The sequence below is a fragment of the Danaus plexippus genome, chromosome 26 (assembly GCF_018135715.1).
Source record: "Danaus plexippus chromosome 26, MEX_DaPlex, whole genome shotgun sequence".
NCBI classification, from domain to species: domain Eukaryota; kingdom Metazoa; phylum Arthropoda; class Insecta; order Lepidoptera; family Nymphalidae; genus Danaus; species Danaus plexippus.
Genome location: NC_083554.1, coordinates 1,574,811 through 1,587,941, shown reverse-complemented (window position 1 = coordinate 1,587,941; position 13,131 = coordinate 1,574,811). Strand labels below are relative to the sequence as shown.

The 13,131-nt window shown below is 34.9% G+C and overlaps 1 protein-coding gene across 4 annotated transcripts in view; it reads left to right on the top strand.

The window, feature by feature from the left end:
* Positions 1-12,808, top strand: part of LOC116774300 (brain tumor protein) — a 206,925-nt gene extending 194,117 nt beyond the window's left edge. For all 4 annotated transcript variants that reach the window (XM_061524850.1, XM_032666993.2, XM_032666989.2 and 1 more), the window contains one exon: positions 422-12,808. In XM_061524850.1, coding sequence (XP_061380834.1) covers positions 441-2,975 — 2,535 coding nt within the window. In that variant the 5' untranslated portion in view covers positions 422-440 and the 3' untranslated portion in view covers positions 2,976-12,808. The remainder of the gene's footprint in view (positions 1-421) is intronic.
* The last annotated feature ends 323 nt before the right edge of the window (positions 12,809-13,131 follow it).

The following is a 13,131-nucleotide window of genomic DNA, read 5'->3' as shown; positions in this document are numbered from 1 at the left end:
TAAGAACTGTGGATGCTTTGTGTTTGGCGATTAATAAAATTATTACACAATCTTATAGTTTTCAAAGTATTTTTTATAATGTTATGTATCAGATTTGTTTTATCATCTAAACTGATTTTGGGCGTGAGATCAAATATCTCAGCGTTATATACACAATCTATCGCTGCTGAATTTGACTATCCATCTTAAAAAATAACCTATTTCCTTAGAGTATATGTTATGTAATAAGTTTCGAGAGTAACAGAATGATGTCGTATCTTTGAGACTGATATATTTATATTAGCGCCATGTTTCGTTGATGTTGAAAAACGTTCTGCATGATAAGGATATTTATAAAAAAGTTATATTTATCATACCTATGAAATCTTAGGTTGTGAACTTTTGATGAATTTAAATATTAAGCAATTATTTTTATTTTCAGGGATGCTGGTTTCCTGAAGATGGCCTCACGCACCCCGTCCCTTGAGTCGCTGCCTGGTGCCAACTCTATAGGTTCCTTGGAGCGTGGCTCCTTATCGCCCCTGACTTTGAGCGGATCCTCGCCCCCTGCGAGCGATTCCGCCGTATGTGATCTTCGTGAGTTCGACGGCCTCGACACCACCTGCGCTATCTGCCGAGAGACATTCGTCGACCCCAAAGTACTCAATTGCTTCCACACTTTTTGCCGCGGGTGCCTAGAGCGGGAACAAACTCATCCCGAGAAAGTCACTTGCGTCACGTGTCGTGTAGACAGCCAGCTGCCACCAGCGGGTGTGCCTGGCCTGTTAACGAACCTTGTAATCGCCGCCGCAGTCGAGCAGGACGCTGATCTTTTGCCAACTGCACGTCAGACAGCCTCGCCCTCAGCTCGCTGCACCGGCTGCAAATCAAAAGAATCTGACGCTGTTGCGCGCTGCGTAGATTGTGCCAACTTCCTTTGTCCTAATTGCGTCATGGCACACCAATTCATGCATTGTTTCGAAGGCCATAGGGTTCTTGCCTTCACAGACCTGAAAGACGACAAAGGCATGCTAGGCTCACTCACCCCAAGCGGGGACAAGACTGCTTTTTGCCCAAGACATAAAAATGATATACTGAAGTATTTCTGCCGTACTTGCTCAGTGCCAGTGTGCAAAGAATGTACCATTATCGAACATCCAGCAACTTTACATGACTGCGAGCATCTCTCAGACGCTGGACCTAAACAGCTAGAACTTATGCAGCAAGCAGTCAACGAAGCTAAATCTCGTGCTACCGAAATAAGGCACGTTGTAAAAACGGTAGAACACGCAGCGGGAAAATTACAAGTCCAATATCACAAAGCTCAAAATGAAATCAATGACACGTTTCAATTCTATCGCTCTATGCTAGAAGAGCGGAAGCAGGAGTTGCTTAAAGAACTCGAAAGTGTTTTCTCAACTAAACAAATTGCTTTGACTGTTGTCGGACAAAAAGCTCAAGAAACTGTTGAGAAAATTTATCAAACCTGCGATTTCGTGGAGCGATTGACAAAGTGTGCAAACATCGCTGAAATTCTAATGTTTAGAAAACTGTTAGATACTAAATTGCAATCTTTAATGAGCACTAATCCAGAACAGAGCGTGCAGACTGCTTGCGAACTAGAATTTGTATCTAATTATCAAGCGATACAAGTCGGTGTAAGGAACACCTTTGGGTACGTTCGTTCAAGCTCGGAAGCTAATGTTGGTCCCACTAAACAACCTCCTATCGCGCGTCCAACAAATGGATCCCTGTTGAACGGAGGTTCTTCATCAAGCAGCAGCAGTGTAAATGGAAGTTCCGGTAGCCTCAATGGAGGAATTCATTTACCTACAGGATTAAATGGCGTCCTAGATCGCCCTTACACCAACGGACTACTCGGACCGACAAGTCAGTCAACTTCACCGTTTGATTCAAACATTATTTCAAAAAGATTTAACAGTCCTAACACTTTGGGGCCGTTCTCTACTGCCATCGGAGAAATTAATTTGAACGGAATAAATCCATATGAAAAATGGTCTAACGGCGGTTGCGACACATTGTTTCCTCCAACCACTACTGATCCTTACTCATTAACAGCGGCTGCGCACAATGACCCTATTCTTGATTTAACTAATAAGTTGATATCCACTGCCATTTTTCCACCAAAGTCTCAAATTAAACGACAAAAAATGATTTATCACTGTAAATTCGGCGAGTTTGGTGTAATGGAGGGTCAATTTACCGAACCCAGTGGTGTTGCAGTTAACGCTCAAAACGACATAATCGTTGCTGATACAAATAACCACAGAATTCAAATATTTGACAAGGAAGGAAGGTTTAAATTCCAATTCGGTGAATGCGGTAAGCGTGATGGACAACTTCTGTATCCAAATAGAGTGGCAGTAGTGAGAACTTCAGGTGACATAATTGTAACTGAAAGATCACCAACACACCAAATACAGATTTACAACCAGTATGGTCAATTCGTTAGGAAATTTGGAGCCAATATTCTTCAACATCCTCGCGGCGTAACAGTTGACAACAAAGGAAGGATTGTTGTCGTAGAGTGCAAAGTGATGCGCGTCATCATCTTCGACCAAGTTGGCAACGTGTTACAAAAGTTTGGTTGTTCAAAACATCTAGAATTCCCCAACGGTGTTGTAGTCAACGACAAACAGGAAATATTTATTAGTGACAACCGCGCGCATTGCGTCAAGGTCTTTAATTACGAAGGTATTTATCTGCGTCAAATCGGTGGCGAGGGAGTGACAAATTACCCTATCGGCGTTGGCATCAACGCGTCTGGAGAAATACTGATTGCTGATAACCATAACAACTTCAATTTGACGATATTCACCCAGGATGGTCAGCTGGTGTCCGCCTTAGAAAGCAAAGTTAAACATGCCCAGTGCTTCGACGTCGCTTTAATGGACGACGGATCAGTCGTGCTCGCCAGCAAAGATTACCGGCTTTACATCTACCGCTACGTGCAAGTTCCGCCTATAGGTATGTGAGCCTCAAGACAAGACAATCGAAGAAAAGAATGACCGACGACCTCTAAGCCAAAAACCCACACACTGAGATGTAAATAGTTTACAGGATGTTTACAGTTCTTGGACATTTGTGTCAATTTTTTTAAACGAAAGTGACGATCAAGGACAAATGGTACACTGAAGGATTATAAGTGCGAATGATTGTGGCTGTCTCGATGTGATCCTTGTAATACGGGAGTTCTCAAGTTTTGGCATGAGATCATCGGATCCATTTTCTAACGATAAAGAAACTGTATTGAGATTAGTTGTAGTATTGACTTTGTTATAATATGAGTACCTATTTGAAGAATAGAGATTATTCCGTTGGTTCGATCCAGTAAAACGAAAGGTTCTCGACCCTTATCATTTTTTGATCTATTGAATAATATTTTTTCATATCCCGCATCGTTAAATTAGGGATGAATATTAAGGGCGTCTGTATTATTTAGCCCATTTGTTGGACCAATATTTTAACTATTATTACTTAAAAATTGTTAGGCGTTAAGCGTGTGATTTTATTGTAATAAGAGAGCATCGAGCGGTATTGTTGTTAGTTTAAGTATATTCTTCGGCACAACGGCACTTCCTGTTTTTAATTAGCACTTATTCTGTGTCGATGGAAACATAATTATGAAACTAAGTAAGAAGTTGTTACATTATTATTAGGTAAGTGTTAAATTGATTGAGCTGATATGGACAATCTTTAGTTACTACCCCTTATAACGTAGTTACAAAATTTAGGGAAATGTGATGTTAGGGGTTTTATCAATGACACAGTTGACTGCGGCGATCTCTTCACAGCGCGTGTTGCACGTGCGACGGTAGGTCCTTCAGGAAATTACGCATTCTTAAAAACCTACCGTTCACTCGTGAATATATAGAAATACATTCTGTATTACGAAATGGCAAATATTCCAAAATGTTTTATAAAGACCTCAGTCAGTTTCAATGTTTTTTTTTATTTTCCGCCGGTCTTTTGACTTATTGTAATAACCTTGAGTATTATAAAGCATTTTAGACTTAACAGATAGCGACGGTTGTAGTTCTTATCCTTAATCGATATTATTAAGACGTGTTTCCCAATCTTGACCGATGACGTCATTACCGCCTAGTCACTGAGAGCCCACGGACCCATAATTCCTCAATTTCGTTGTTTTAATATTAACAATTTAGTAACTCTTGGTTGATAATAATATTGTTCGTTTTTATACAAATTTAAGTAGGTATTTGAATATTTTTGTAGGAATTGGACACGGTAGTAACTAGTAGAGCACTTAGTAAATTGTCGTCTCGCTAGACATTTTTTTTTTTTTTAATTTTATTGCTGATATTTTTTGAGATTTTAAGAAGTTGAAGCACCACGCGTTTTTAATATTTTGCGTTTTTTTTTTTTCTACTTACTGGAGTATTATAGTTTGCTCGGTATACAAAATAATTATACAATTTGTTATTCTGGTAAGATATTTTTATATGGAAACAACTTATTTTTGTAGCAGTAGTATTATACGGTGCATGTGTAACGTTTATTTTTCTGTAATATTATGCTATTATTATTATTATTATTTTTTATTACATTACCGTGTGTTTGAGTGTGTTAGCTGAATTATTTTAGTTTGATTTCATTAGCTTCGATTTCTCTTAGTGAATAATTGTTTTTAGTATATTTTTTTTTTCTCGCTGAATCTATGACAATGAAGAGATCTGAAACACCCGCTGCTCCGATATCGGAGATCGATTCTTAATGAACGATCTGCATATGTTTTTCATTTAGTTCGATATATTATTTTGGTGATATTCCTGTGTTATGTAATAATTTATATCATATATATATCTACATATTGAAGCCACGTCAGCTATGGTCGCATCTGGACCCGCCCTATGCAATACCTGCAGAACACGTGCCATACAACCATGTTGTGATTTAATAAGTGATATTTAGTATTGTTTTTTTTTTTTGTAAATATGTACAATAATCATCTGATTTTATTAAATAAGTTAAACCAACCGATATTCCTCAATGATTTCACCGTATCTACGCGTTAGTGCAAGACCGTTATCTCGATGAATTCCATGTATTCGTATGACCTATGAATTTATTGTTGTTTTGTTTACAATTAATGCCAACACTTATTTATTTATTTTATTATTATTATTATTATTTTGTTATTAATATCTTGCGCTAACCGTAGAACGTTTAAGGTCGATTCTTGATGATTTTTATATAATTGTTGCATTTCGCGACGCCGGCGTGTTCAGGATGCTTTCCATGTGACGTGTCTTCGATCAGGTATTAAGAAACGTTAACCATTAGATTAGGTGAAGTAGAATTCGTCCAATGTCTAGGGTTCAAAATTCAGTGATGTTCCACCAATGATTCTTAAGTATAGATTGCCCTGTTCCTAGTAAATTATTTTCTTTCATAAGATTGAATTTTATGTTTTATTTCACTTAATCTATTGTGATAATAAAATTATTAAAATAAGTCAAATATCGTAATTGACCATCGCATCGACTTTACCGAGGATTTTTCCGGTTGATGAACCTCTTTATATTAATCAACGACGCGTTCGCTGTACTGTTTTTGAATATTCTAAGGTTCATTGCCCTTTAAATCCGAAGCTGTGGCAGAATCAACGCAGCTTTCATAACTACCCTCAAATAAATCATTCGTTAAGTGACAGATCTTGTGTTGTGATTTCAACGAATGAATAATCTGGCTTATACGCTTTAAATCTAAATCTTTCTCAATAAAAACATACATCTTATTATATTTATATTAAGTACCTTTAATGTAGTGTATTGAAATCTTATGTAAGGATATGCAAATTATGACAATTGCTCCTTTCGCATTTCATTTGTATCAATATAATTCCATTTATTTTTTTATTATGATTTATTATGACAGTAATGATTTTTTTTATTAACTTTGGAAGCTAATTTAGGTTACTGTTTAATTTTTTTTTTTTTTTAAATAATTTTCATTCACAATTACTTAACTTTTATTTGCATAATAATATAAGGATATATATATTTTTTTTGTATTAAAAAAATAAACAATTCATTCTTAAAATTGCATTTCTAAAGCTTGAGGACTGATTAAAATTGAAATATGTTTTGTCTTTAAATATATTTTGTCGATGTTTGTTGTTATAATTATTATATTATTATTTTTTTTAATTATTTGTATAAACATTTGTTCTTTAAATTAATGTACGTCGTTTTGTTTTGAATTATTTTTGTTGTATAATTGCTTTTTTTATAATAATACCAGTTCATTGCAGTTTTACTGTGTGTTTTATTTTATTTATTTTTATTTGCCCGAGTAGAGTAGTGTTTGGTCTCGGTTTCGACTACCTTACTTACTTACCATTGGTAAATTAGTTGATACTGAAAGTCATAACGTTTGTGCTGATCAATCGATTCCACATTCGTCACAATCAGTCTGTGCCTTATTGAAAATTATTTGTTTTTTCAATATATTTCTTACTGCCAAATCATTTCCCGGCCATTTAATAACTTCTGTCTGAGGTTGTCGGCACAAACGTTTGCTATTGGTGGTAGGCCCTAGAAGAGTGTGTGTGTTATATAAATTTGGATTCGTGTGTGTGTGCATCTTATAAGGCTCATTTTAAACAGTTGGTGTTGGGGAACAAACGTTGACATGACATTTGTAAGTATTGCTTTAGATTTAATCGTAACGCGTCGTAGAAGTACACCCCATTTGTTTTTGCCCCTTAAGTATTTTACAGCACATTACATTAGAATTGTTCCATTTATAGAATTTCAATACCTCTTTAAAGTTAACTATCGTGTCTCAGTGAATTAGGCGGTAGTTCTAATTTTCACGTTTCAACTACCTATTCTTATGAATGTAGGCTATACCTTACTCTACGTGTTTAAGATCTCGTATTCTAAACTAAGTAAATTTAATATCCCAACTAAGCTTTACTTTTCTACAAACGTAGCCAACGAACCGAACTAGATATCAACTGATCCAATTCTTCAATTCCCTACAGCGGCACTGCTTTTAAGATTAAAAATAATCGCAAACCAAAAAAACCACTATTTCCAAGTCAATTACTCTAGGGAACATTATACTAGTTACTAGCACCTATTAGTGACGTAAGCACGGGTTAGGCTTACGGAAATTGTTTATAATTTTATACTCAGCAATTTTCTTAAGGATAAAATTAAGACTTCACTACACGGATCGGTTAATTTATTTTGATAGTCATCTTATATTTGAACTAATCTTACTATAATATGCGATTGCACCGACATCGTACTTACACCGGCCCCTTTCTCGACTTTCTGCTACTTTTTCTTGAAGTTCTGCGTCATAAATATGGATTGCATCCGCCTTGTCTGAGGTTTAACTTAAATTACCATTATCAAAGGGAGGCCTAATTATGAATCTCTTTATGTAAGGAAGCAGGGAAAAACGCCAATAAAGTATTAAGAAGGCCCTGTGCTCTCAGTTGATCATTGATGAAATTTCAAGCCTTTGCGTAGCCCCGTCATAGTTCTGTTTAGTTTAGCGATATCATGAAACCATAATCCTCAGGAAGTGTGTAAAAATGTAAATACATCTAGATTAACTTCGTTAGTAGTCGTACTTAGGTATAAAGCGTGCCGGGATGTGTACAAGATGGAAAAGATGGGATAAATAACGGTTTGAAGGATCGTATTAGCGCGATAAAGTGTGTATTTTTATAATGAAAATTAAAATGAGGGTAGGTTGTAAGAGTTTGTTTCGAATGGATTTGCTACAAGGGGGATTGCAAACGGTTGGAAGAGGCTGGATTTGTTAAAGCTGAGGGATATAAATACGCATCCACAAGGACAAGTTTCGTCTAAGGGTTTAAAGTAACCATATCGGTAGGTATAGTTTTAAAATATTGTTTTAAAACTACGTCATAACAGTTAATAATTCACCTGTTAATGTATTCATGATGGTAGATGTAATGTATCGATGTTAGCTTGTCATATGTGGTTGATGATTTCTGTCACTATATAAGTTAGTAGCGAGTCGTTGAATTTTTTAGGACCTAACGAGTTGATGTCTTATAGAGTTGTAAATAATATTGTGGCTTTCAAGTTCGTTCAACTCAGGTCTATGTTTGGTACATACAGTGACGATACCATCGGCTGGAGATAACGAAATCCCTTTAGCACGAGAGATAGACATGACTTAAAAAGTTTTGGTAATGGAATATTCGCTGTATGTACTGTGACCGTAACGCGATCTATTGCTCAGGAATTGCATCATTATTTTTTTTGGTCATTGTATTTCGATAATTTACAATATTTTCTATCATCGCTTCTAAGAAATTATATAAAGCGGCGGTGTTGTATCATTGTTGAATTTCATTGATTCGCTAATTAATATATAATTTAGTGAATTATGCACAGAACGTTGGTGTTTCACTTGATTTTTGAGATATTTTCCTAAATGTGATGCCTGCGATGATTTTACTGCATTTAATGACTGAAATTGAGTTTTAAAAATTAAAATGTATTAGCGGACGTAGTGTATGTCGGAGGGAGGAGTCTAGCGGTCGGAGGGACAAAGGAGGGTATTCCCCGCAACCGTTCGGATACTCGCACCGATAGTTCACGTGTTGCCGGCATTGTGATTGTTGTAAGTTAAGGTGAACAAAGCACATATGAGCACAAACCATCCATCCTCAAAGATTACGCTGAATGTTTTGATTAATTCAAGTTTGAATTTATGATACATTTTATTGTAAAAAAAAATAATAGTAATAAAAATATTTTACTATCGCTTATGTTAGTTGAGAAGTTTTGCAGATAATAGTATTTATTTTCCCAGTAATTTTTTAAGCGAATATTTGGATTTCTTAAGGTGTTTTTTATATAATATTCTACTAAATTATTGATGTAAGGTATAAATTTATTACTTATCTGTATGATTTGTCATCGCTCCTTCTTGTTCCATAGCAGTCTGTGGCATAACGATGTTTATATTTCTATAAGATTTGCTCATTTGTTATTGATCTCTTTCGAGCTTACAGGTCTTTGTGTGCAACAGAAGGAGAAGGAACGATAAATACTATCTCGTTCAATATTTATTTGTCGAAGTGTGTTAGGTAATTTACTATGTAACTGTAAGGTGTGTGATTTTAGTTAACTATAATGTTTTTATACGCGGAAAGATTCCAAATGAAGCTGTGCATAGATGTTGGTAGCAAATGACATATCACAGTAATGTTTCTAATTATAAAAAAAAAATTGATATATTGATGGATTGATGACAAGTGAGATTGGTTAGTGAAATATGAAACGTTAGGTTGGATCTGCTGATGATATAGAGGCACTTTCACATGTTGAAAATTAAAGTTTTAATAGCTAATTGTTTCCATGTATTTGACATATCATCCACATAGTGGTGTCATTGGTAAACTAAACGAATAGTCCGAATGATTGTTAGGAAATGATAATGGAGGGTCAACGAATCGAATGATATAGGTACGATAGGGAATTTGGAATCTTTCACATTGAAGCTAGTCGCCAAAGATGTCGCTTTTAGATAACTAAATGGTATCATAATATATGTATGCACTTAAACTTAAACTTAGTTGTACGATGCTTAATTGTCCACACACAAATCGATTTTACACAATTAATGCCATCCTGCCAGAATATTAAAACACAATGCTTATGATAAACTAAATTTATAGTATATCCTACTTAGATTACGATGTAGTGTGTATTTTTAGATATCGCATTGTCTATGTTAGTGTAGTCGGTAAGGACACCTTGAGCTTTGAACAATCTGTCACGATATTTTTTATGAATATACGTTTTATGATCTCCCAGCTCTCGACTAGTGTTAACTCTAGTTTAAGACACACGACACTCGTCTAAACACCGAGTTTTCATTTAATGTACACATCGATCTATAATACATAAGGAGCATGAAGCACATAGCTTTACTGTACATAAGGCCCGTAATTAGTGTAATGACATCAATTCGATGTAAACCAGTAATCTTTACTATTTGTACTACTGAAACACCATAATGCGCCGTGGCCTTATATTTGAAGGGATTTTTTATTCCTTTTAAAGAATATGAAAACTCACATAAATTTTGTACAGAAAAACTTAATTTTCTGTGTCTCACGTTCATGAAGCATTTAATATTGTAATGTAAGTGCTAATATTGTACTCGTAGCGGCCGTGTATAGATTAGGTGTTAAAGTAGTTCTCTGTGTAGGTATCGCTTTAACTAAGTCTTAAACTAATGTTAGTCGTTGATTTCAATATTTCGATTCATGCATATCCCCAACACTTGATAATTGTTACCTACATTAGTTACTTTGAGACTGTTCAAAATATACTCTATCGAGTTTTCTCTAAGGGAAAGGGCTGTTTTAGCAGATATTTTTGATACATTGAGGATAATCGAAGGGAAACGATCTTGTATTGTAGATAAACATTAAAAATTGGCAAAGGGCGATTCGGGAAATGCTTCAGTGCTAAGGGGCACATTGCGAAGCACAACGAAGCACCCCGAAGCGGCCCGAAGCACGCGTCGTATGGACCTGCTTGTCGTCTCTACTTCATAAGTGTGGAAACAATTAATGTTACTGTAACAAAAACAATGTTGTTCTTTATAAGATGCGATGTCACTGATGACTTGTTGTTTTTCATATATTCATAATATTTCCTTTATTTTTTGTACTCTTTAGTGTTAAGATAATTATAAAAAAACTATTCAATGTTGACTACTCTAAAACCAATAATGTATGTGTTAAGGATGGTGTAATTAGTTTCCCCGAGAGCCTTACTAGCGGAGAAGCCTTTTCCTTAGAAAGTTATCTTTCCTATCCCCAGTTTATTTGTAAGTTTTAAGGACATTGTGACAACGTGGAAGCTAACGAAAGAGTACGGATGCAGATATTAAGACCAATGTAATATCGTCACTTCTCTTGAGTACTCCGATAATCATCTTTTTTCATGTTTACAGATTGAACACATTTTATAAAGTTTACCACTGAAACCTCACGCATGACCGTGTTAGTTCTGGCCTAGCAAAGAATTAAGGTAATTTTAAGGGTTCGTCATTTCTTACTTAGATTGTATGACTCAATTTTAAGACTGATCACAGAAAAATAACAAAAAAAAAAGTGAAAAAAATCCCGTATCATTGTTTTAATTGATTATATTTATGTCTTTCTTCCCAGCTCGACTTGACGATGGGGATTTGGTAGGGTATTTATGTAAAACGATAGGAAATTTAGTATTTTGTAATTCGCTTCGTCAATTCGAGCTGTTCTGTCGAAGCTCTACTGTCCTGTGTATGACGATATATCGACGAGGGGCGAGCCGGGGGACACCCGATACATTGACGTTGCTGTTAAAATTGATGGAAAAAATACTATTTGTTGCCAAAGTGTTGTTAGGAGTAAACTCTTAGTTAATAAAAAAAAAAATCGGTTGTCACATGCTAATAAATTGTTCTTTGGTGGTTTGATATTAAGGAGAGAAGTTGAAAAATATTTCCAATAATATATTTTTTCATAAACTTGAATGCTAATCGATACTTAATATTTATATCTGTGTAGGGATTTAAATTGATCGTGTGTAAATCTTCGTCGCGGTCCGTCTGCTGGCTGATCGCTGATGTTTTTGAATTGTTCGAGTGTTGTTTCAGACGTGTCGCGGCGACGGATATAGTTCTTTAGTGTCATGTTACCTTAGATTGTATCTATGAACCTGGAATCACCCGTTTTCGCCTTCACACCGAGTCGAACCCACACGTTAGTGACGTTTGTGTTGTTAAATTCTAATGTATTATTTATTTAAACTTAATGCTAGTCAGAGATGTACGGCTTTAGCTGGGAGCGGCGAGTTGTCTTTATGATGTGACCTAACATCTGTATAACTTGCCGCTAGTTGTGTATTTTATTATGTATTATTTTCTTGAAGCTTTCACGCTTCTGTCTCTAGTCAAGAAGTTTGACATTATCATAGATTTTCTAAGCATTCAAATTGCATTTCAAATATATTATTAACGAAACGCTTCGTACTATTGACTTAGTGACGGAATGTCGTATATACAGTTTACGTTTCAATACGACAAAGGAAATGTCTTAATTTTTTTTTTCAATTCATTTTCACATGCGAAACGAAAGTATTAAAGGCTGAATGTTTTTTTCAGTGCTTTTCGAGCTCAGCTTTCTCGTTTTGAAGAACAATAAAAAACGTAATTCTTTAAAAACTTTTGTACAACGACAAGCTTTGTTAATAATAACGATTGAATTATGTCGTGATTGTGACCATTAATTTATTTTTTACATTTTATATATTTCTTTGGAGTGTAATTAGTTTTAAGTTTGTCTTTTTTTTTTTCCTAATTTAATTGTTTACTGTTCGTGTGAGACAGGCTTTAGTGTTTTTTATAATTCTATGACGTTTAATCATTATAAATATACCTTATCTGTGGAAGACGTGTAATACGTAATTGGTTATTTTAACATAACATGGAGTTTGAGACGTTAATTATTGCATATATAAAGTGATCACAACATAATTATATTATGTCTGTGAACAATAATTGGTTCTCGAGCTCTGGTTCCGTACATTCCATATTATCTGGCTTGTTCTTTTTGTTTCCCGTGGGTAAGACATGCCGTGGTCTGTCCCGTACCCTGGGGACGGCATCCTACTGATTTGTTATTCAGATAATAATTAAGCTAGCATCTAAGAATTGATAAATAATATCTGATGATAAATTTACTTGTATGTTGTATTAAAATGATGGACACGAAATAAATAAAGTGGTTTGAAAACGTGAGTTTTATTTTTATGCCATTACAATAAAACCCATTTCATAAATATATTAAATACAACGTGTAATTATTAAACAATTCTTCTCTTATTGTTACATTCACTTCAATTGTATACAAAAAAATATTAACACTTGTGTTAAATTAGATCAAAAAAACATAAATATGATTGAAAAAACCAATAAAATATTAAAAAATCTATTATAAATTATAATAATTACAAAATTGCTTACATTTCTGAACTTTTCAATTAAATATCAACGGTAATACTTTTAAATGAGTAATGAGACCGAGTGTGACGTCATGTGACACGTCATACGTGGTCT